At 46.8% G+C, this 21,853-nt stretch overlaps 1 protein-coding gene across 1 annotated transcript in view; it reads right to left on the bottom strand.

Annotated features, from left to right (window-relative positions):
- The window catches only part of PFDN1 (prefoldin subunit 1), a 37,065-nt gene extending 19,649 nt beyond the window's left edge, over positions 1-17,416 (bottom strand). The window contains exon 1 of the mRNA XM_068272939.1: positions 17,309-17,416. Within this exon, the coding sequence (XP_068129040.1) occupies positions 17,309-17,341 (33 nt within the window). The 5' untranslated portion in view covers positions 17,342-17,416. The remainder of the gene's footprint in view (positions 1-17,308) is intronic.
- Positions 17,417-21,853: the final 4,437 nt, after the last annotated feature.

Below are 21,853 nucleotides of genomic sequence, written 5' to 3'. Positions count from 1 at the left end.
CAAGGAGGTGCTAATAGCCCTCGGTCACAGTCAAGGAACAGAAGTGGAAGACTGACCCAGAGTCATCATTCAAGATCAAGATCAGGATCACACTATGGATCTTCAGCCTATCGTGACAAACAGTACTACACATCCGCAAGGCGTTCAAGATCCAGGTCCAGGTCTCCACAAAGACGTTTAATGCCGAATAAAGGGCAATGCTGGGCTTGCCCTAATGCAGCAATACGGGGGAAAACGCTGTGCTCATCATGCCTGGGACACTTGGCGAAAGAAAATGAAACAAAGACTGAGGATCTGGTAGAAGTTATAAGAAGGGTAGTGAGAGAGGAAGTAGCTACACTTTCCTCATCAGCAAGTACTTCGCAAGCCGAGGTAACTGTGGCTGACAAACAACCAGATCCAGAGGCGTCAGATGAGGAACTCTCTTCAGGCCTCTTTAACTTTTCCCTCACTGCTCCTTTCATTTCTGCAGTAAAGGAAGCTTTAGAATGGAAGGACCCACCTGAGGAGCAACCACAGAACAAGGAATATTATGCGCATCTGTCTAAGAAGCATTGTTCCTTTCCATTGATGAGAGAAATTAAGAACATTGTGTTGGAAGAATGGGAAAAAGTAGAAAACAAGACGTCCCTACACAATAAGTTTTCGAAGCTGTATCCAATTAAGGAGGAAAAAGCTCCTTTCTTATCCTCTCCACCGATAATTGATGCTTCACTCTCAAGATGAATGAAGCAGGTCACCCTACCAATGGAAAATACAGTCACTTTCCAAGATATCCTGGATAGGAGAATCGATAACGATTTAAAGAAGGTCTATCTCACGACAGGACAAATATGTAAGCCTGCCATAGCCTTGACATCGGTGGGAAGGGCATTAAGTGTTTGGATCTCCAATATAGAAGAGGCAATTGAGAAAGGAGTAGATCCATCAGAAATAATTACAGCCTTGGATGATCTGAAACTTTCAGCTGACTTCGTCAGCGAAGCCGCAATGGATACCTTCAGAGCAGCAGCTAGAGTAATGTTGAACGCAGTAACAGCTAAAAGTGCCTTGTGGCTGAAACACTGGAAGGCAGATATGGGATCAAAGCAGAGCTGGGTAAAGATACCTTTTGATGGTTCATCGCTGTTTGGCAAAGAAATGGACAAGGCCATTACAAGGGTAACAGGAGGAAAATCAGGACTGCTACCACAAGATAGACCAGTAAAGAAGAATTATCCAAATGCAAAGAGACAACCGACGAGCAGGTTCTCTGACGCCAAGAGTTATAAACCAGGGAGATCATTTAGAAAGAACTGGAGGAGTACTCAGGCAAACTTAGCAAGATCTCTAAAATCCTCAATCAAACCCGGAGGACAGCCGAAACAGCCTTTTTGAAGGTGCGCCCGCCCAGACAGTGACAGAAGGGTCAAGACTAAGATCGTTTGTCAAGGTTTGGGTGGAAAAGATTCGGGACCCATGGGTATATTCGGTGATAAAGACGGGGCACAAATGGACTTTCCGAAGGTTGCCACAAGACAGATGGGTTCCTACAAAAATCCCGGCGGATCCAGAGAAAAAGCAGGTATTGCTGAAGTACGTCCAATCCTTGATATTACAAAAAGTAGTGCTACCGGTTCCGGCTTCGGAAAAATTCGAGGGGATCTATTCACCTCTATTTATGGTACAGAAGAAGTCAGGAGGATTCAGGCCTGTTATAGATCTGAAATATCTGAACAAATCAATCAAGGTACCCAGGTTCAAGATGGAATCATTACAATCGATAATATTGGCAATATCCCCGGGCGACTGGATGATGTCCATAGACCTTCAAGATGCCTATTACCATATACCCATACATCATCAATATCAAAAGTATCTGAGATTCTCTCTAGGGAACAACCATCTGCAGTTCTGTCCGCTGCCGTTCGGACTTTCAACCTCTCCACGAACATTTACAAAGATCCTGGTGTCAGCAATAGCAGTATTAAGGACACAGGGAGTAAAAGTGCATCATTACCTGGACGACATTCTGGTAGTGGCAAGATCAAAAGAGGACCTACTGAAGGACTCAAGAAAAGTAATAGACTTCCTGTCCGACTTGGGTTGGGTCATCAATCTAAAGAAAAGTCAGTTCAAACCAAGCAGAATACTGACATATCTAGGCGCAGTATTCAATACGGTGGAAGATTCAGTGTCCCTACCAGAGACAAAGATTCAAGACCTGATTCAAAAGGTAAGGTGGGTGTTCCATCAACACTTACTGACGGCAAGAGCATGTATGCATGTGCTAGGATTGATGTCTTCAGCCATAGTAATGGTGAAATGGAGCAGGTGGCACATGAGACCTCTACAGGAGTTATTCCTGAGTCAATGGAACCATCACTCAATGTCACAGTTAATCAAGATATCTCAAAGAGAGTCAGGATGTCTCTTCTGTGGTGGATGCAACAGCAGAACTTATACAATGCCAATCAGTTATCTCCGTATCACTGGATCACTGTTACATCGGATTCCAGCAAGATGGGCTGGGGAGCACACTGTATGAACAGATGGGCCCAAGGCAGATGGAAGGATTCCCAGACAGATGTTGTATCCAATATTCTGGAGTTGAGAGCAGCTTACAGGGCGACTCAAGCCTTTGCTCATCTCTTGAACGGACATGCAGTTTGTATCCAAATGGACAACAAGGCGGCAGTGGCCTACGTGCAGAAGCAGGGAGGAACCAGGAGCAAGTCTCTAATGAAAGAAGTGGAACCACTCATGCTGTGGGCGGAAAAGAATCTATTGTCACTGAAGGCTGTATACATTCCAGGGACTCAGAATGCACGTGCAGATTTTCTGTCCAGAAACCTGATCAGGAACAACGAGTGGATGTTGAAGAAGGAAGTCTTCCAGATGCTGGTACAACGTTGGGGTCTGCCTCAGCTGGATTTGTTCACCTCAGATCTGAACTTCCAATTGCCCAGGTTCTTCTCCAGATTCCCGTCCAAGAAGGCGGAGGGAGTGGACGCAATGACTCAGGCATGGAGGGCGAAAATGATCTATGCTTTTCCCCCGACTCCGCTTACATTGAGGTTCTTGAACAGACTTCAAGGGGAGAATGTGGAAGCAATAGTGATAACGCCATTCTGGCCAAAGAGGCCATGGTTTCCGCTTCTTCTCAAGATGTCAGTGGCGCCCCATTGGAAGCTTCCCCTGTTATCAGACCTTTTGTCGCAAGGAGAACTGAGACATCAACATATTCACAGAATATCGTTGACTGCGTGGAGATTGAGAGGGAAAATTTGTTAAAAGCAGGTTTTTCACAGACAGTTGCAGAAACATTACTAAAGGCAAGAAAGTCCTCTACAAATAACACCTACTATAGAGTATGGAGAAGATTCATTGAGTTCTCTTTACAGAAGGAAGTGGATTACCTCATCCCCTCAGTACCACACGTCCTGGAGTTCCTGCAAACAGGTTTCGATATAGGACTGACTGTAAGAACACTCAGAGTGCAGGTTTCTGCAATATCAGCATTAGTCGGTTCACAACTGGCATCACACAGATTGGTGCAGCAGTTTTTCCAAGCCATAATGAAGTTAAGACCACCATTGCAGAAAATATGTCCAAGTTGGGACCTTCCCTTGGTTCTTGAGTATTTATCCTCTGAAGTATTTGAACCTCCAGAGAACTGTTCAGTATGGAACATGACTTTAAAGATGGCCTTTCTGATCGCGGTTTCATCAGGAAGAAGAGTATCGGAGATAAGAGCACTGAGTTGGAAAGAACCCTTCTTGAGCTTCTTTCAGGACAGAGTGGTATTAAGGCCAATGTCACATTTCCTTCCAAAAGTGATGTCGGTAAAACATCTGAATCAGGAGTGGACGCTGCCAGCCTTTCCTATGGAGGAGGGTTTTCCTAATGGACATCCTTTAGATGTGTCAAGATGGCTACAGTTATATCTTCAGGTAACCAGTACATTCCGAAATTCGGATCATCTGTTGGTGAATCCAGCGGGGCCAAGAAAAGGCAAGGAAGTCGCCATCAGGACCGTAGCAGCATGGCTAGTCCGACTGATTAAAGAAGCGTATAGAGCCAGAGGGTCAGAAGCACCTTCTTCTACCTCAGCGCATTCGACAAGGAGTATCTCCTCCTCTTGGGCAGCGGCGGCTGGAGTCTCGTTGATAAATATCTGCAAGGCAGCAAATTGGTCGTCGCCTAACACGTTTATAAGTCACTACAGAGTGAATCCAGCTCTGTTGACTTCTGTTAAATTTGGAAGGAGTGTTTTATCTGCAGTACATAAATAATTGTTGATAGCACCCACCCGTTTGGTCTCTTATTACTACTATGCAAATCCCATTAGTATGCCGACATGGAGGCACCAGGGAAACAGGAAAATTGATACTTACCTGTAATTTTCCTTTCCTGGTGCATCTCCATGTCGGCATACGTCCCACCCTGGTCCATCGTGTGAGTTCTAAATTATTAGAATGAGGTGGAAGGGGTAGGGACCATATATATATATATAGCATTTTTGATTGGTCCTATAGGGGTTAGAGGAACGGAGCTAACCCATTAGTATGCCGGCATGGAGATGCACCAGGAAAGGAAAATTACAGGTAAGTATCAATTTTCCTGTATCCCTGAACTCCTTTGCACTATTTCATATAGGCTAACCGCTCCTAATACACATATGTGTGTGTATATATATGAATTATGATATGGTTTACTGTGTGTTAGGAAAGTATCTCGCCACATGCTTGAGATCAACGTTTTATTTTATTTATGAATATTAATGTTACAATTTTTTATTTATATTTAATGCTTAAAATTACCATTATTTTTCTTCGCCCTAAAACAAACCCCCCTCCCCTCCCTCTTCCCCCCCCCCTCCCAATCTTTATTATCACTCCCCTCTCCCCCCCCCCCTCCCCGGGCCCTCCGCAACCCCCCCCCCTTTTTTCTTCCCCCCCCCTCCTTTTTCCTTCCACCCCCAAAATATAACAACTAGCCATCTTCTCCCGTTAACTTAAATCACACCAGTGTATTCCCTCACACAAATATTTATGTTTAGTTATATGCAGTATGTTCAGGAATTGTACAAATGTGTTGCCTCTTACCCCCAGTTGTGTGCTCCTTCCTGTAATTGCCTGATGAAGCGGGCTTGACCTGCGAAACGCGTTGCGATCTTTTTTGGAGTATACCAATAAATGTCCCTTTTGTGAATACACAGTTGTTGTGTCTGCTTGTGGGAGGTGAGTCCACCACTGCCTCCTAAGCAATAATTTTAAAACTTTTAAAATATTGTTTTTATCCTTTTGGCGCCTCTGTTCTCTATCATAATAATAAAAGTTGGATGCCGATCAAGTCGTCATCTCCTCTGCCTCTTCCTCACTGATGTTACGGAAGTTCTCCCCCTCCCCCACCCATGAACAATACCACGGGTATTCAAAAGGTGAGCAGCAGAAGCCCCCTGCGATGCCTGCTGCGGTTCCCACAACTCTTCCTCTTCACGCTCCTCTACAGCTTGATCCACCACTCTACGCAAGGCACGCTCCAGGAAGAAAGCGTATGGGATCAGGTTGCTGATGGCGCCTTCACTGCGACTCACCAGGTTTGTCACCTCCTCAGGAGGAATTACGCATGAGTGTCCAGGACCTCGGCAGGAAAATCCCCAGCTCCCCAGAGCCTGCCCTAGCACTGTAGGTGTACAGATACTTGGCTTTATCCTGTTGTAGCAGGCGGTCAAACACGAAGAGCTTTGAATATCAGCGAGTCGGGCTACTGCAAATCAAGCGCCTCACTGGCAAGTTCTTTTTCCGCTGAATATCAGAGAAGCGCGCCATGGCCGTGTAGGAGCAACTGAAATGCCCACACACTTTTTTGGACTGCTTCAGTACCTCCTTTAAACCTGGGAACTTACATTCAAATCATTGGATTATAAGATTCAGCACATGTGCCATCTTGCCCAAACTCAAAGCTGACAAGACATTGCTTCCGTTGTCACACACCACGTTGTCGATCTCCAGTTGGTGCGGGGTCAGCCACTGATCCACCTGTTTGTTCAGAGCGGCCAGGAGTGCTGGTCTAGTTTGACTCTCTGCTTTGAGGCAAGACATGTCCAAGATGGTGTGACACCGTCGTACCTGGCATGCAGAATAGGCCCTGGGGAGCTGGGGGTGTGCAATTTGAGAGGAGAGCGCAGAAGTAGAGTAGGATTCAGCCGAGGATGACAAAGAGGAGGAGGAGGAGGAGAAGAGGAGGTGGCAGCAGGCCTGCCTGCAAGCCACAGCGTTGTCACCAAGTCTGCTGCACAGCCACATCCTCCATGCTTGCCAGCGGTCAGCAGGTCTACCCAATGTGCCGTATAAGTAATATACCTGCCCTGACTGTACTTTGCAGACCAGGCATCCGTGGTCAGATGGACCCTTGGCCCAACGCTGTGTGCCAGAGATGACACCACTTGCCTTTCAACATCACGGTACAGTTTGGGTATCGCCTTTTTGGAAAAATAATTGCGGCCTGGTATCTTCCACTGCAGAATCCCAATCGCTACAAATTTTCGGAAGGCCTCAGAGTCCACCAGCTTGTATGGTAGTAGCTGGCGGGCTAACAGTTCCGACAAGCCAGATGTCACACACCGGGCAAGGGGGTGACTGCAGTGTTCTCCCCAGAATTTTTTTCCAGCCGGGTGGCATAAAAAAGTAGCCGGGTGGCATGAAGAAGTAGCCGGGTGGCGCGAGATGAGAGAATACAGGGCTGGCGCTTCTCTGCACAACTCTGCTAACAGCAGAGGAGGAAGTAAGGCGATGACAGCCGGGTGCTCACCAAAACTAGCCGAGTGGAGCACCCGGCTAAAAGGGCCTGGGGAGAACACTGGACTGGCAGACATTGGCTTCTTCCGCTCAAATATTTCCTTAACGCACACCTGGCTGTGGGCAGAGGCGCAGGAACTGTTCAAGGTGAGAGGCGAAGTGGAAGAAGGTGGCTGTGAAGGTGCAAGGGCAGAAAAGGATAAAGCGGCTGAAGATGCTGGACTGGGAGAAGGAAAAGGAGGCAGAGGGTGGCTTTGCCTCATGTGCTTATCCCATTGGGGTTTGTGATGGGAGATCATGTGCCTTCATAAGGCCGTTATCCCTTGGTGGGTGTTTCCACACTTCAGTTTTCGTTGGCAGATATTACAGATGGCATTGCTGTAATCTAAGGCAAGTACACAAACAAATGCCACACTGGTGAGCTCTGGGATAACGGCATTCTGGTAATGGCAGGAGCAGGCTTGAAGGACGTGTTGGCTTGCTGACCATAGGTGGCGATACATGCCGTCGGACACTGCCACGAGCTGTTTGCGACGAGCTCCCCCGCTGCTTACAGCAACTCGTCTCCTCCTCCTGTCTGTCTCCCCCTATGAAACTGTCCACCTGTTCATCTCGTCTTCCGGGCTCCCACGTGGCATCCATGCCCACATCATCATCATCATCATCCATAGCTTCGCTTGTATCAGACACTTCCAAAACTGCACCAACAACAGGTAGTTCATCATCCTCACACCTTATGTCCAGGTGTGTAGTGACACCTAACAGACATATGAGGTGGTGTTGATGTAACATCCTTAGCGCCTTCATCTTGTAACAATAATAGTTGTGGATCGGGGGGCGGAGTCAGCCATGGCCGCGTGAAGACGCTTGCTTCAGAGCTCCTCGCCCAAGATCGCAATATAACGCTGATTGAAGTGTTCCTGCCCTTCTACTAAGCCATAAGGGGATGGCCAGTGGACCCCGGAGAAGCAAGAGACACTCTAAACATACTGGCAAAGCACATCGGCGAACCTCCGCCGAAAATACAACTCCGCGGGCCCTCGAGCAGACTCTAACTAAGATGGCCGCCAGCTCTCCACCCAAAGATGCATCCGCCAGAGAGGAAGACTCTGCTGCCATGATCTCTAGATCCCTGAAGGAGATATGGGATTACTTACACAGCCTTCCCACCAAAGAAGATCTATCTGACCTGGCGGACAAAATCACTTCTGCCACGAGAGAGGAAATAAGAGGGATCCAGGACGATCTTACTGTCCATGATGAGCGGCTTACAGCCCTGGAGCGAGACATGGGCCTACTTCAGACCGAGGTAGGGAAGCTAAAAGAGGCGAATTCACAACAGCGCTCACTTAACATTGCGCTCCGGACGGGAATGGAGGACCTTCAGAATCGCAGCCGCCGGAATAACATAAGGCTCCGCGGCCTACCAGAGTCGGTCCCTCCACAGCAGCTTGAACCTACCTTGATAGCTATCTTCAATGGCATCCTCCGGAGGCAGGCGGACAACCCTCTGAAGATAGACCGGGTGCACCGTGCCCTGAAACCTAAACCAGCGATTGATGAGCCACCACGGGATGTCATTTGCCGCATCCACCATTTCGCTGTAAAGGATTCCATCATGAGAGCGGCACGCCAGCTAGATTCCATTGACCATGAGGGATCTGCACTCTTGCTCTTCCAAGACCTGGCGCCTAGCACCCTGATACAACGCCGGGCGCTCCAACCTCTGATCAAGATGCTGCGGGACAAAGAGGTCGCTTATCGCTGGGGCTTCCCTTTCCAGCTTACTGCGACAAAAGATGACAAATTAGCTACCATCAAATCTCCGGCGGATCTTCCAGAGTTCTTCCAGGCGCTGGGCCTACCGGTGGTTGAAGTGCCTGACTGGCAGCCAGACGCAATCTTCACTGGCCTACCCCAGCGACCTAAGCAGCGGAGACAATTCCGCAACCAACGGTGACTCCTCTCCTGTGCCCTGTGAACCGTACCGGGACTATATCCTTTAATCCAGATAAGTGACGATTAGATTTAAGTTGTTCTTTTGATGCGAACATGGATTCCCCTTTCAAAAACTATACCTAAAAGTTTTGAACTATGGTGTGTGCTGGTGGCTCTCTCGGGCGGTTGCTTGCGGGTTTGTGTATGTCTACATGCTTAACAATACTTGCCTTACAGCTTTCTGCTACTTAGCTCTGGCCTGAGGACATTGTTGGTATTCATATATGCTCGTAGTATGTGTGTAAGGGATGGGTTGGGTGGTGATTTATAGGTGGGATGCTGTGAGATACTCAAACGAATGCATGTATATATAGATTGCTGCTACGTCTAGGTTGCCCCCCATCAGGACTTTACTGTGCACCAGATATATGGGAACTCCCGCTGATGAGATCTAGGTATAGGCTCGCAACATTTTTTTATAAAAAATCTTTATGGCATACACAGGAGGGCCCCCAAATCAGCGCGCAACCCCCTTTCCCGCTCATCCCTGTGCTAGCTTTACGCGCCCGTGCCCCTTGAAAAAGATGGAGCCTGAGTCAGGCACTGATTTTGCTAACACTGTACCGTATGACTAACAATGGCATTCTCCGTGAGAATGGTATAAATAATTCTATGTTTCCCACTATGTGGGACTACCCCCCCCCTCCACTGTCATAAATATAGCCTACGGCTGCTTACACACCCCTACCCGGGTGTAATGCGGGTGTCATGAGTGGAGTGTGTGCATTAACATATAACTTTGTTCGCGAGCTAATTCTAAATCATGGCCTGCTCCTGCCGGGCCTGTTGGTGTACGCGCTCTGCGATGATGTGCGCATGAGAGGCCTACGTAGCGGGGAAAGACTTAAAAAACCCCTGACACCCCTAGACTTTGTAGCCGTAGCCACACAAGCATATACGTGTACCCTAAAACACCCCACAACATGCCCGCACATTAGCGGAAAGGGATACAGAAAGCCTGACCCCATGACCTTAATGGTGAAGCCGTTGACTTGATTCTTTCGCCTATACACTACGTCCTCCCCCCCTTCCACCCCCAGTGAGGACATCAGATAAAGGGCTTTTACATCCTTAACTGTTTGAAGCAGAGTCTGTGAACATCACTGGTGAGACATGACAAGACCTCCACTCTTTTCCTCTGTGAGGAATAGGCTAAAAGCTACATTATTCCCACTATGTGGGAGTGTCTTTTCTACGCTATCATGGGTTTAGTACAGGGATAACCCTATGTACCTGTGTACCCTATAAGTACTGCTTCCCCTGTTGGGGTGCAGCGTACGCGGCCTATGTTGTGGGGCGCTGTTATATTCCACACCGCCCTGCCACGCAACCTATACTTCATTGATATTTAACGCAGTGGAAGGCGAATCTTCAGTGATCTGCACGCGGCTTGCTGCCGCAGCCGGAGAGGGCTCACACACTCTGCTTTAACTACACCACCGGAACTATTTTACACCATAAGGAATCCACCAAATCTGTGCAATCTGGTCTATACATATAGGACCATTCCCGGGGGTCGCTGGCATGAGACGGGAGACACCCTCTTTCCTGAAATAGGGCAGGACACTCCCCTTATTTAGGTATCTAATTGGGCGGGGGGAATCTGGGCTCTTTGGCGAAAATGGTTCCTTCGCACCCACATAGGAAAGTCCTTAGGGCTAAGTACCTCCCCAAGGTAATACCTAGTTATGGGTGTGAGAGTTTCACACCTATATGTTTGTTTATAATGCTTTTGTTGAGTTTTGGGGTCTGTTGTGGAGGTCCGACATATGTTCTATTTACTCCAAACCAATGGTGTCCTTGAAGGTGTTATCCGTTAACGCTAGAGGGCTTAATATCCCAGAGAAGAGGTCAATGTTATTACATGATATGCATAAACAACGAGCAAATGTTGTGCTAATCCAAGAAACTCACTTTAAAGGGGCCAACCCCCCCAAACTAAAAGATAAACACTATCAATCAATCTATATGAGTAATTCCCCTGACTCCAAAACTAAGGGCACAGCCATACTATTCCATAAGGACCTCCCGGTCAGTGAAGTGGAAACAAAAACAGACGACAAGGGTAGGTTTATACTACTAAAATGTAAGATTGCTGACTCGAGATACACTCTCTGCTCCGTATACGCCCCCAACATAGACCAGGTATCTTTTCTGCTACGCTTCTTCTCGGCTCTAGACACATTTGTTGATGGCAGTGTCATTATTGGAGGCGACCTTAACATCCCATTAAATCCAACCCAAGACACCTCTCATGGTAAATCTTCCATCTCTTATAGTAAACTCAATAAACTTAAAAAGGCAATGTATGAGCGACAGTTGGTAGATGTGTGGAGACTTCTTAACCCAACAACGAAGGACTACACTTTTTTCTCCTCAGTACACGCAATCTATACTAGGTTGGACTATATCCTCATCTCTCACAACTTGCTCTCTGACTCGCCAAGTGCAGACATAGGAATAATGACATACTCTGATCACGCACCCATCTCATTGTCATTAAACTGCAGATCACGTAAACAGAGGCCCTTTAACTGGAAATTCAATACCTCCATGCTAGAGGATGCTGGGGTGGCCTCCAAGATTGAAGGGGAAATCGAAAGATATTTTACTAACAACAACAGTGAAGATATATCCTCACCTATTCTTTGGGAAGCACATAAATGCGTGCTACGGGGATACCTTATACAACTAGGCTCAAGATTAAAAAGGGAGAAAGAACAGAGAATGGCCGACCTCTCCTCGGAAATACACACATTAGAACTTAAACATAAACGCTCTCTAAACCAATCAGATTTAGATAAACTCACTGAAGCCAGAGAGTCATTTAAAAAAATCCTGAGCGATAGAGCCCGACTTGCCGCACATAGATGCCAAAACCTATTTTATACACATGGTAATAAATCTGGCAGATTACTGGCCAGGGCCTTGCGTCAACAACAGCGTAGGAATTATATACCCCAAGTCATAGATACTCACCTGAAAAAGCACATACGTAGCGAATCCATTGCTAATACATTCAGGGGCTTCTATTCGTCACTCTACAATCTTAAAAGCAAACCTACAGAAGACCCACAAGCGCTGAGGGAAAAAATACGGGGCTACCTGGCAGAGTCTGGAATGCCCCGCTTCCCTCACGAGACAGCTGAAACAATAGATGAGCAGATCACTGAGGCAGAGGTGCTAACAGTAATAACACAAATTAAACCAGGCAAGGCACCGGGCCCGGATGGCCTGCCTATCGAATATTATAAAAAATATAAACAGACCCTCCTTCCACACCTATGCAGGATGTTCAATGATATCCTAGACCCTGATAAGGTAGCTTCCTTTACCCCTCAAACATTAGAATCGCACATCTCGGTAATACATAAGTCAGGAAAGGACCCCAATGCCTGCTCCAGTTATAGGCCTATATCTTTGCTCAACCTGGACCTGAAAATCTTCGCTAAGCTGATAGCTAATAGAATAGCACCTTTAATAGGGGAAGTGGTAAATTGGGACCAAGTGGGATTTATTCCTGATAGAGAGGGGCGTGACAACACTATCCGAACACTGGATCTAGTACAGTTTGCCCGGTCGAGGGATATTCCATGTATGCTTTTATCTACGGATGCGGAGAAGGCCTTCGACCGGGTAGACTGGACGTGGATTGACGAGGTTCTCAGTCATATTGGCCTGGGCCCTAAAATGCTACGGGGTGTATCCGCCCTCTACTCTCGGCCATCTGCACGGGTTAGGACAAATGGGGTCCTCTCCGACCCCTTTCAAATATCCAATGGCACCCGGCAGGGATGCCCCCTCTCCCCGCTCATTTTTGCAATATCGCTGGAACCACTCCTGTGCCATATTAGAGAAAATCCAGATATAAACGGGATAACAATCTCCTCTAAAGTACAAAAAGTGGCCGCATACGCGGACGACTTGCTCTTCTACATTACGAACCCTCTGATCACCTTACCTAATCTATTGTCGGAATTTAAAACTTTTGGAGACCTAAGCCTATTCAAAGTCAACTACGATAAATGTGAGGCTTTAAATATATCCCTCTCACAGAGTTTACAGTCGCACTTGGCGACCCAATTTCCTTTTCGATGGTCCTCTACCCATATTAATTACCTAGGTACTAAAATTACCCCGGACATAAAAGATATTTTTCATATGAATTTTCCACCCATACTCGAAGCCCTAAAGGCAGACCTGACTAGATGGAACTGCCCTCATTTCTCGTGGATGGGCAGAATCGCAATTTTAAAAATGAACATTATGCCTAGGCTTCTATACCTATTCCAGGCTCTGCCAGTACAAGTCCCTAACTCCTTTCTGAAATCCGCCCAAACGACATTTGGTAAATTCATATGGAAGGGGAAACCCCCCAGGCTTAAGAGACTTATCTTACATAGACCTAAACAAATGGGTGGACTAGCTGCACCTGACATTACAAATTATTACTATGCAGCAGTCCTCACCAGAATAGTAGACTGGCACAGACATCATACTACTAAACAATGGGTCAATATTGAACATCACATCTCGAAATACCCCCCTACTAATCTGCCCTGGTCCTCTCCCAGACCACAACGCGACTGGACGGACTCACACTTAATATATAATACTCTCAGAGTGCTCTCTACCACCAGGCAAAAAGAAGACATCTCACCATGGCCTCCCCCCAGAATACCACTATTTGACAACCCTGAATTTGAAATGGGCTGCCATTCTAACCACTTTAGCATTTGGAAAATGGCTGGTATTATTTTCGCTGATAGTCTTTGGAGTCAGGGGAAATGGCTAACAATTGAGGAACTGAGAAACAGAGCTGGAGTACACACCTTAGATTGGCTGGGTCTGGCGCAGCTTCGTTCTCTGTGTAGAGCGTTGGGAATCTCACCGAGTCTCTCTAGACCAAAATCTGCTTTCGAACTGCTATGCGGATCGGAAGGCCCATCCCGGAAGACCTTATCAACAGTTTATTCCCTATTGATTAGCCAATCACATGGCTCACTTACATACTTCAACAAATGGGAAGGGGACCTCCGGTGTACGTTTTCTGATGCTCAGAGAGCCAAGATGTGTATACTCACCCAGAAATCCTCGATAACTGTTAAGTTGCAGGAAATCAATTTTAAGATCCTGTCTCAGTGGTACCTTACTCCACAAAAATTACATACTATCTTTCCAAATAGAGACCCTAAATGCTGGAGGGGCTGCTCCTCTGTAGGATCCTTACTACACCTGTTTTGGGAATGTCCTCTGCTCATCCCCTTCTGGAGAAAAATAGAATGCTTAATCAGGAAGATGACAGACAGAGAGGTCCTCTTTACGCCACAATTCTTCCTTCTACACTGCAATAACTGGAGTATAAGGGCTTGCAAAAATTCTATAGTAAAGCATATCTTAAATGCAGCCAAGCTACTCATAGTACGCAAATGGGGAACTCCTACTATACCTACCCTAAAGGAACTAGATCAGGAGCTCTGCCATACTAGCGGGATGGAAAATACAATAATGACCCTTCAAAACCGAACTGAACAATATGCCAAGACCTGGAGATTTTGGAATTATTATAGAGAATCAGAGGAGTTCAAACTTCTCTTGATATAGCTCTTAGTATCCCAGGTGATGACCGCCCTTCTCCCTAGCCCTCTGGCGTTGATCAATTGACAACTGCATATACCTTAAGTCTGAAATGGTGTCGGATACTCCACAACCGGACCCCACGAGTTTAATTCTTCTGTTATCTTTCTTCTTCTCATTATTATCTTCTCTCTTTCTTCTTCTGGAGCTATTGTATGGCTCTGTCTATTTCTTTTCTTCCTTCTTTAAGTTCACCCTGATACACCGCCGTACTGAGGGATATTCGATGTGTTATTTAGAGATACACACTGAATGTATCTCAGATGAGGGGTCTATCTTATATAATATGTGAAAATCAGTAATGATATATGTCAACGTGATATATGGAGCCACTCATTGTGCATCACCTCTAACGGACTCTATTTTTGGTACTCACTCCGGATACTGCAACATCCTGTTGGACTCGAGTGGCCCCATTAAGGAGATTTCATTCCACGAGGCTATATATACCCCTCTGAGTACATGTGTACAACCTTTTGTATAACCATATGATGACACTAATATCTGATTGTATATAAGCATTCGTATGACGGTGTGAAGTTCTCCTTTTCTTTATTGTGTATAAAATCCTTGTACAAATAAAAGTATTTGAAAAAAAAAAAATAATAGTTGTGGATCAGTAAATTCACCGTAAAAAGGTGTGAATAACTCCTGTGACATCTGAAGTAGAGCGGCTGTGGTGCTAGTAGTAGTGGTGGTGGCTGCCGGCTGAGTGGTAAGTAGTTGTGGCGTGCCCGAATCAGAGCAGGAGGAGGAAGACATGTCACGGTTCCGTGCGGAAGCTGAGGTGTTATGTTAACCAGTCAACTAAGTCCTCAGAATTTTGGGGATTGAGGGTATGTGCCCTTTGAACACTGTGCATTGGTGGAGGGCCGGACTAAATCACACCAGTACGACCTCAAAAAGACGGGGTGGCCTGCCTCTGCTTGTCATTTTTTTCATATTGGGGTATGCAGTAGTACTAACAATATTCAATAGTGGTAGACAGTGCGTGTAATCACAAAGAGGCCCACAATCAGTGTGAGTGAGTGAGTGAGTGTGTGTGTGTGTCTCACTGGGCTGTGTACTTTAACACACACAGAGTTTAAATGCAGTTGTGATATTACAATGGTTGTAAAAAGGCTGAAGTGCTGTAGAAGCAGTGTGTGCAATCAAATGGAGAGCTATCCTATAGTAAGTTCAAACACAAATACAGTTGGAACATATACACTGGTAATAGAGTGTGCTGCTGGCGGACTACAAGAGCCATCTGCGACTGTGGGCTGTATAAAGTGTGTGACACACACAAAAACACATCAGAACAATATCAGCCCTCAAAACGGCTTTTTTGGGGTGCTTTCAGCAATGAATAATAGCGAGGGGCAAGCTAACTGCAGCCTAACTAATTCTTTCCCTATCTCCAGCAATGTCTCTCCGTTCCTCTCACTAACCTCCTTAGCGGTAACCCCGTGCTGGACACGGGGTAAGCCGCCGGAGGGTGCCGCTCAGGCCCTGCTGGGCCGATTTTCATAATTTTTTTTTTGTTGGACGCAGCTAGCACTTTGCTAGCTGAGCCAGCACTCTGATCGCCGCTATCTGATGCGGCGCGCGCCCCCCCCCCCCAGACCCCGTGCGCTGCCTGGCCAATCAGTGCCAGGCAGCGCAGAGGGGTGGTTCGGGACTCCCAATGACGTCCCGACGTCATCCCGCCCCGTCGCCATGGCGACGGGGGAAGCCCTCCAGGAAATCCCTGGGGGGATGCCGCTGAGCAGCGGCTATCATGTAGCGAGCCCTGGGCTCGCTACATAATTTAAAAAAAAAAAAAAAACTGCTGCGCTGCCCCCTGGTGGAATTTTTCATACCGCCAGGGGGGCTAAAGCAGCAGCCAGAGATTGAGAACATGGCCGGTGCTACTGCGTTTTTGTAGGTGGGAAGGGATCCATGGGGGAGTGCAGCCTGATTGGCTGTCTTGTGTCTGCTGACTGTGATGTACAGGGTCAAAGTTTAGCCCAATGACGTGGTACAGGAGGTGGGTTGAACGCGCTATGTATTCGCATCTCACCACTGATGCAAACAGCTGAATTTCACCGGGAACTGTCGGATGGCCATCTCTATTTGTTTTTCACCTTGCTGAAGATAATTCCTTAATGGAAACCAGGAACAGCAGAAACTAAAGGCCATGGAACAATAATTACTTGGCAGGGGCTTTAATTGTTGCCCATTCTAGCCAAAGCAAAATTAACAATAATGATGTTAAAAACAAAACAAAAAACACCTCTGTAGATATAGAGCCATGCTGCTCTCAAGATTACTAGACAAATAAAATGCTAGAAAGTAGCGTAACATTTCATGGCCACTACGTTAATAAACGCTGCCATTTGCTTCAATTATGCCAACTGATCACCTACCTCCCAACTTTTTGAGATGAGAAAGAGGGACACTTAAGTCACGCTCCTGCCAAACCTCTAACCACACCCCCATCACACCCCTAGACGCGCATACCAGAAAGATTACGTTAGAAAAAATTTTTGTTTTATAATTCAAACCACACTGGTCCTTTCCATTCTGGTTCATATACCTTCATATTAACATTTTACAATTAGTAATATATCAATTTAAAGGATGAGAATAAAGTTTAGAGTCAAACATCTTTTAGTAGAAATAATATATATATATATATATTTACATAGAAAGAGAGACAAATGAGGAGGAAAGAGGGACAGGGCTCCCAAAGAGGGACAGTTGGGAGCCATGTAATCGTGGAGCAGCAATAAAGCCCGCATCACTCCCACCCGCACTGCAGCAGCTCACACCGCAGCGTCCATCCGCATACAGACAGTACACAACACGCTCCATGATCCCTCAGCTATTACACACCACACATCAGCTACAGCACACGCGTCCCTGCTTACTTTCTTCAGCTCTAAATCCACGGGAGTCGCCATGTTGCTGTCCCTTGACGCATGCGCGCTGCTGAGCAATGCTTCTGCCCTGTAGCTGGTCACAGCAAGAACGTACTCAATGATTGGCGCTCCTATTCAGAGGGTGTGATGTGTGACCGAGTTCCTGGCTGTACACTCACTGTACAATCACTATGGGGATTTCAGAACGCCCATACAGGACTGTGCACAGTGCGAAGCTCCCAACTGACACCCTTGGCAGGAGCACCATGTTTTGGAATTAAAAGTTATACACCACCATATTTCCAAGCTTACACCCCAATAACTAAGCAGTAGTATAATATAGCGCTGAGCAAATAGTAAATCTATAAATTACCATTCAGGTTAAGACATTAGCAGATTTTGCATCTTAGGAAACAACACTTTATGGGCTCCTGAGCTTTCTCCAAGGAGATTTTCTTTAAAAAAAAACAAAAAACCTTATCCATAAAATACTTTTAACGCTTTCATCAAGCAAGAAAATACTCAAACTGACTTTAAGATTACCTTTTTTTTTTTCTTTTAGTACTTTTTCAATTTCTAAGTACTGACAAATTAATTTTTGCATAAGGTGAAAAATTATCTCCTTAGGGAAAACTTAGTAGAAAAGTTAATAGGATATGGCCCAATATCTCTTCATTCACACCTAAAATCGTAATCGCAAGCGTATTGCGATTTTGTGCGGTGTTTCTTTTTCCCTCTCCCGGCGCTCCAAGGCGCACTGCATTTTTGGTAAAAGCGCTTTTCTAAGCGCTTTTCCAGAGCCGTTTTGTTATTCACTCCCTGAAGCAAGTCAGGAAGTCAACTGTTTGACCCGGAAAATAATAAATACATTGTATTTATACTTACCTACTTTAACCACTTCCGGGTTTCGGGTGGTTTGGATGATCTGTGCTGCGGGGGCTCTTCAGCCCGCAGCACAGATCAGATAGCAGGCAGGGCGATCAGACTTCCAACCTTTTTTCCCCACTAGGGGGGGGGGATGTCCTGCTGGGGGGGGTCTGATCGCCGCCGCGCTGCTGTGCCTAGCTGGGGGGGGCTCCTCAAAGCCCCCCTCCGCATCGCTATTCCTCCCTCTGCCTCCTTCCCTCCCTCCCCTCTTCATTATGGGGTGCGCAGGACGGAAATCCTGTTTACATACATACGCTCATACGAGCGGCCGTTTCCATGGAAACCGCTTCAGGATTCAGGGGCGTACTTATGCGTACGCAGAATCTTGAAGTGGTTAAGACTGCCTCACGCCAATGGGCGTGACCGCGGCGGCAGCAACAGGACCGCCTAACGCCAATTGGCGTCAAGTCCTGGGGCTGCAGTTTCCCAGGGAACGGCCGCGCACATGCGCGATCATTCCCTGCCACTTCATGGAACGGAGTTCCGTGATTAGCCTGCTAGCTGCCGATTGCGGCTAGCAGGCTGCTTGTAAACGAAAGGGGAAAGAATTCCCCTTTGTTTACATGCGTACAACGCTGCCAGGGGCCGCAGCGCTGTATGAGATCGGCGATCCCCGGCCTCTGATTGGCTGGGGATCGTCGTCCTCTCATAGGCTGATGCCTATGAGAGGCGGAGAGCAGGACGGATCGCCGTCTTGCTCAACTGTACAGGAAGAGGGGAGGAGGGAAGGAGAGGGATGGGGACAGCGGCCATGATAGCCTCTATGAGGCTGAAGAAAAAAAAAAAAACAACAGTGACAGCGGCGATCGGACCCCTCCGGCAGCATGTCCCATTAGGGACAAAAATAGGAGATGAGTCCGATCGCAATATTCCTTACCTGGGCTGTGCAGGAGGCTGAAAAGCCTGCACAGCCCAGTAGTGAAAAAACATGCCTGGTCTTTAGGGGGGTTTAACACTGCGATCATCAAGTGGTTAAAAACTCTCACGCAATCGCTGCACAAAGCGATTTTGTGAGCGTTTGTGTTTTTCCTATACCTTCCATTGAGGCAAAATCGCCCTAAAAATGGTATAGGCACCACTTTGCTGAACGCACAGCGTACGAACCGCACTGATATGAACCTTCTCATACAGATTCATTGCACAAGCGTTTTGTGGGCGATTTTAAAAATCGCCTGCGCTTGAAAAAAAGCCGAAAACGCCCCTAGTGTGAACAAGCCCTCACAGTCCTTTTTTTTTTAGTTTTCAGATACCTCAATAGAGGGAAGCCTCCTCACCTCCACCGTTCCAGTCCTAAGACCCCCTTAACCTTGTTGACAAGGGCTTGCCCTAGCTGTGTGCGGCTGCGCTCCTGTTCATGCTCATGTTCAACTAGAACTGCCACAGGGCACCTGCACAGTAGCATGGAGTGGCTTGGGCTCAGCAGTGCAGCCACACTTGTTTACAGATGGGAGTGCAGCCACTAGCTTCCAGAGGGTCCCAGCACTGGATGGTCTTGAGGAGGACATGAGAAGCCTGTGGAGGATCCAGAGCCTTCCCTATACCGATGTACTGTAAGTATCTGACTTTCTCTTCTTTTAAAGTCACGTTTGCCTTAAAATGTGTTTAATGTACTCTAAACGTTATTCCCATCCTTTAAATTGACTGTATTTTTTGGACTATAAGTCGCTCCTGACCATAAAATGCACCTAGGTTTAGAGAACCAAAACCAGGGAAATCTTATTTCACTTGGAGGGTCCATCGTGCAGGGGCATCTTGTGAAGCTTCTACCCCCATTTCTTCCTCCAATTACAATCCCTCCCCTCCCCTTGTATCTCTTGTGCCCCCCCCCCCCCCCCTTGTACTGCTTGTGTCTCTGTTGGATCTCTTGTACTGCTTAAGTCCCCCTTTTGTAGCTCTCGTGCCCCCCCCCCACACACACACACCCAGACACCCTTGTAACCCCCCCCCCCCCCCACACACACACACACACACACATACACTTACACACACACACCTCTGTACCACTTGTTCCTGTCTATGCAGTGAAAGTGTGACATCACAAGAAATCTTTTAGTGTCCAATATCTGCTGCCATGCAGCTGCAGGCCGCTTTTTTCAATAATATATCCATAGTTGTGAGGATCCCATAGGGGTCCTACAGTGATCCTGGGCACCCATGCAAGTTCTTGAAAATTTCATCCTGGCAAGCCTGCCGAAGCCAGGGGCTTAATTTGTGGCTGTGGCCTGCGCACATCCAGTGCAGTTCTCCTGCAAAAAAAAATAGGAGCTTGTGTGAAGCACTCGAAGAGCTGATTGCGGCAGGGTAGGCAGAGAGAGGGACAGTTGGAGGTCCAAGCACCAGTGTGAGTGTCCATTCAGGACTATAAAAGAGCCTACCTTCTACCCGGAACGGCAAACAGACAGAAGTGCCTGCAAGAGGAAGAGTGCAAGAGGAAGGTGGGGGGAGCAATATCTGGAGCTATCCAAGCATTTAGAGAATCTTTATCAGCTCTGCAGGCGGCTCAAAAAGATCCAAGGGCTCCAGGAACAGCCAGCACAGGAACCATAAGGCAGGAGGCATTAGGAGGTGCTGTCGTCCACCAATCTTGTCAGTCCATGGCCCCAAGTCAGCACTTTATTCAGACTATAAGATGCACTGACTTTTCCTCCACCCCTTTTTGGGGAGAAAAAGTGTGTCTTATGGTCCAATAAATGCGGTATATCTTATTTAAAAAATAAAGGCTAATATAAATGAAAATTAATAATAGTAGAAAGGACCTGTGTGGTTTTAATTATAAAACATCTTTTTCTTATGAATTCTGTGCTGCATGTGTATCAGCATGACAGACAGTTCATCATATAAAGAAGTTGTATGGCAGCTACAGCCCTCGGGTAATTGCCCCTTTGCAAGCCACCCAGCAACTGATTTACAGTATCACATCAGTCATCTACATACAAAAAGTCCAGGTCAAATTGGATTATACCTCTTTTGCATGCTGTGTAGATCATGTAGTACCTTAGTGAAATCCTTAAATCCTCATCCTTTGCGTGTTATGAGTATGGCTCCAGTTGTACCTGCAGCATGTGTGATCCAGTCCGTGTGTGAACCACAAGCGCCGCGCATGCCTGGTTCTCAAAAGAATGGACTACACATGTGCAGAACACTCCCAGCAATGGTAGCATGATTATGGAGTGCAAGTGGACAGGTCTGCACATCCGCAGAAGGTGCGACTGGACCTCCATTTCTAGATATTTTGGACCTGCCAGCAAAAGAACGGAGGGGACCCAGAGGATGCCAAAGCACCTGACACACTACGGGGTATGGAAGAAGCACCATGTAAGTAAAAGTCACATTTTTCATTCTAGTTCAAGTGTGCTTTAAAGGCATTGCAGGGGCTACACCTTTATCTTTTCTCATTGTAGCAGATTTCAATGCAAGACACCCTACGAGACCACTCATCTTCCATGCTACAGTTAGCAAACTGCTTGCTAAGTTTTGTGAAACTGGTTCAGTGTTGGATTTGCCAATGAAATCTGTCACTAATGAAGAAACATCAGTGGCTGTCCTAGCTTCATTCAGCAAGAGCCCACAGCGTAGCACTTGCCGCATGTCACTAGAGAGTGGCATTAGTCGAACATCCCTTTGGCG

The sequence above is a fragment of the Hyperolius riggenbachi genome, chromosome 3 (assembly GCF_040937935.1).
Source record: "Hyperolius riggenbachi isolate aHypRig1 chromosome 3, aHypRig1.pri, whole genome shotgun sequence".
Lineage (NCBI taxonomy): Eukaryota > Metazoa > Chordata > Amphibia > Anura > Hyperoliidae > Hyperolius > Hyperolius riggenbachi.
This window is presented reverse-complemented; position numbering and strand designations above follow the sequence as displayed.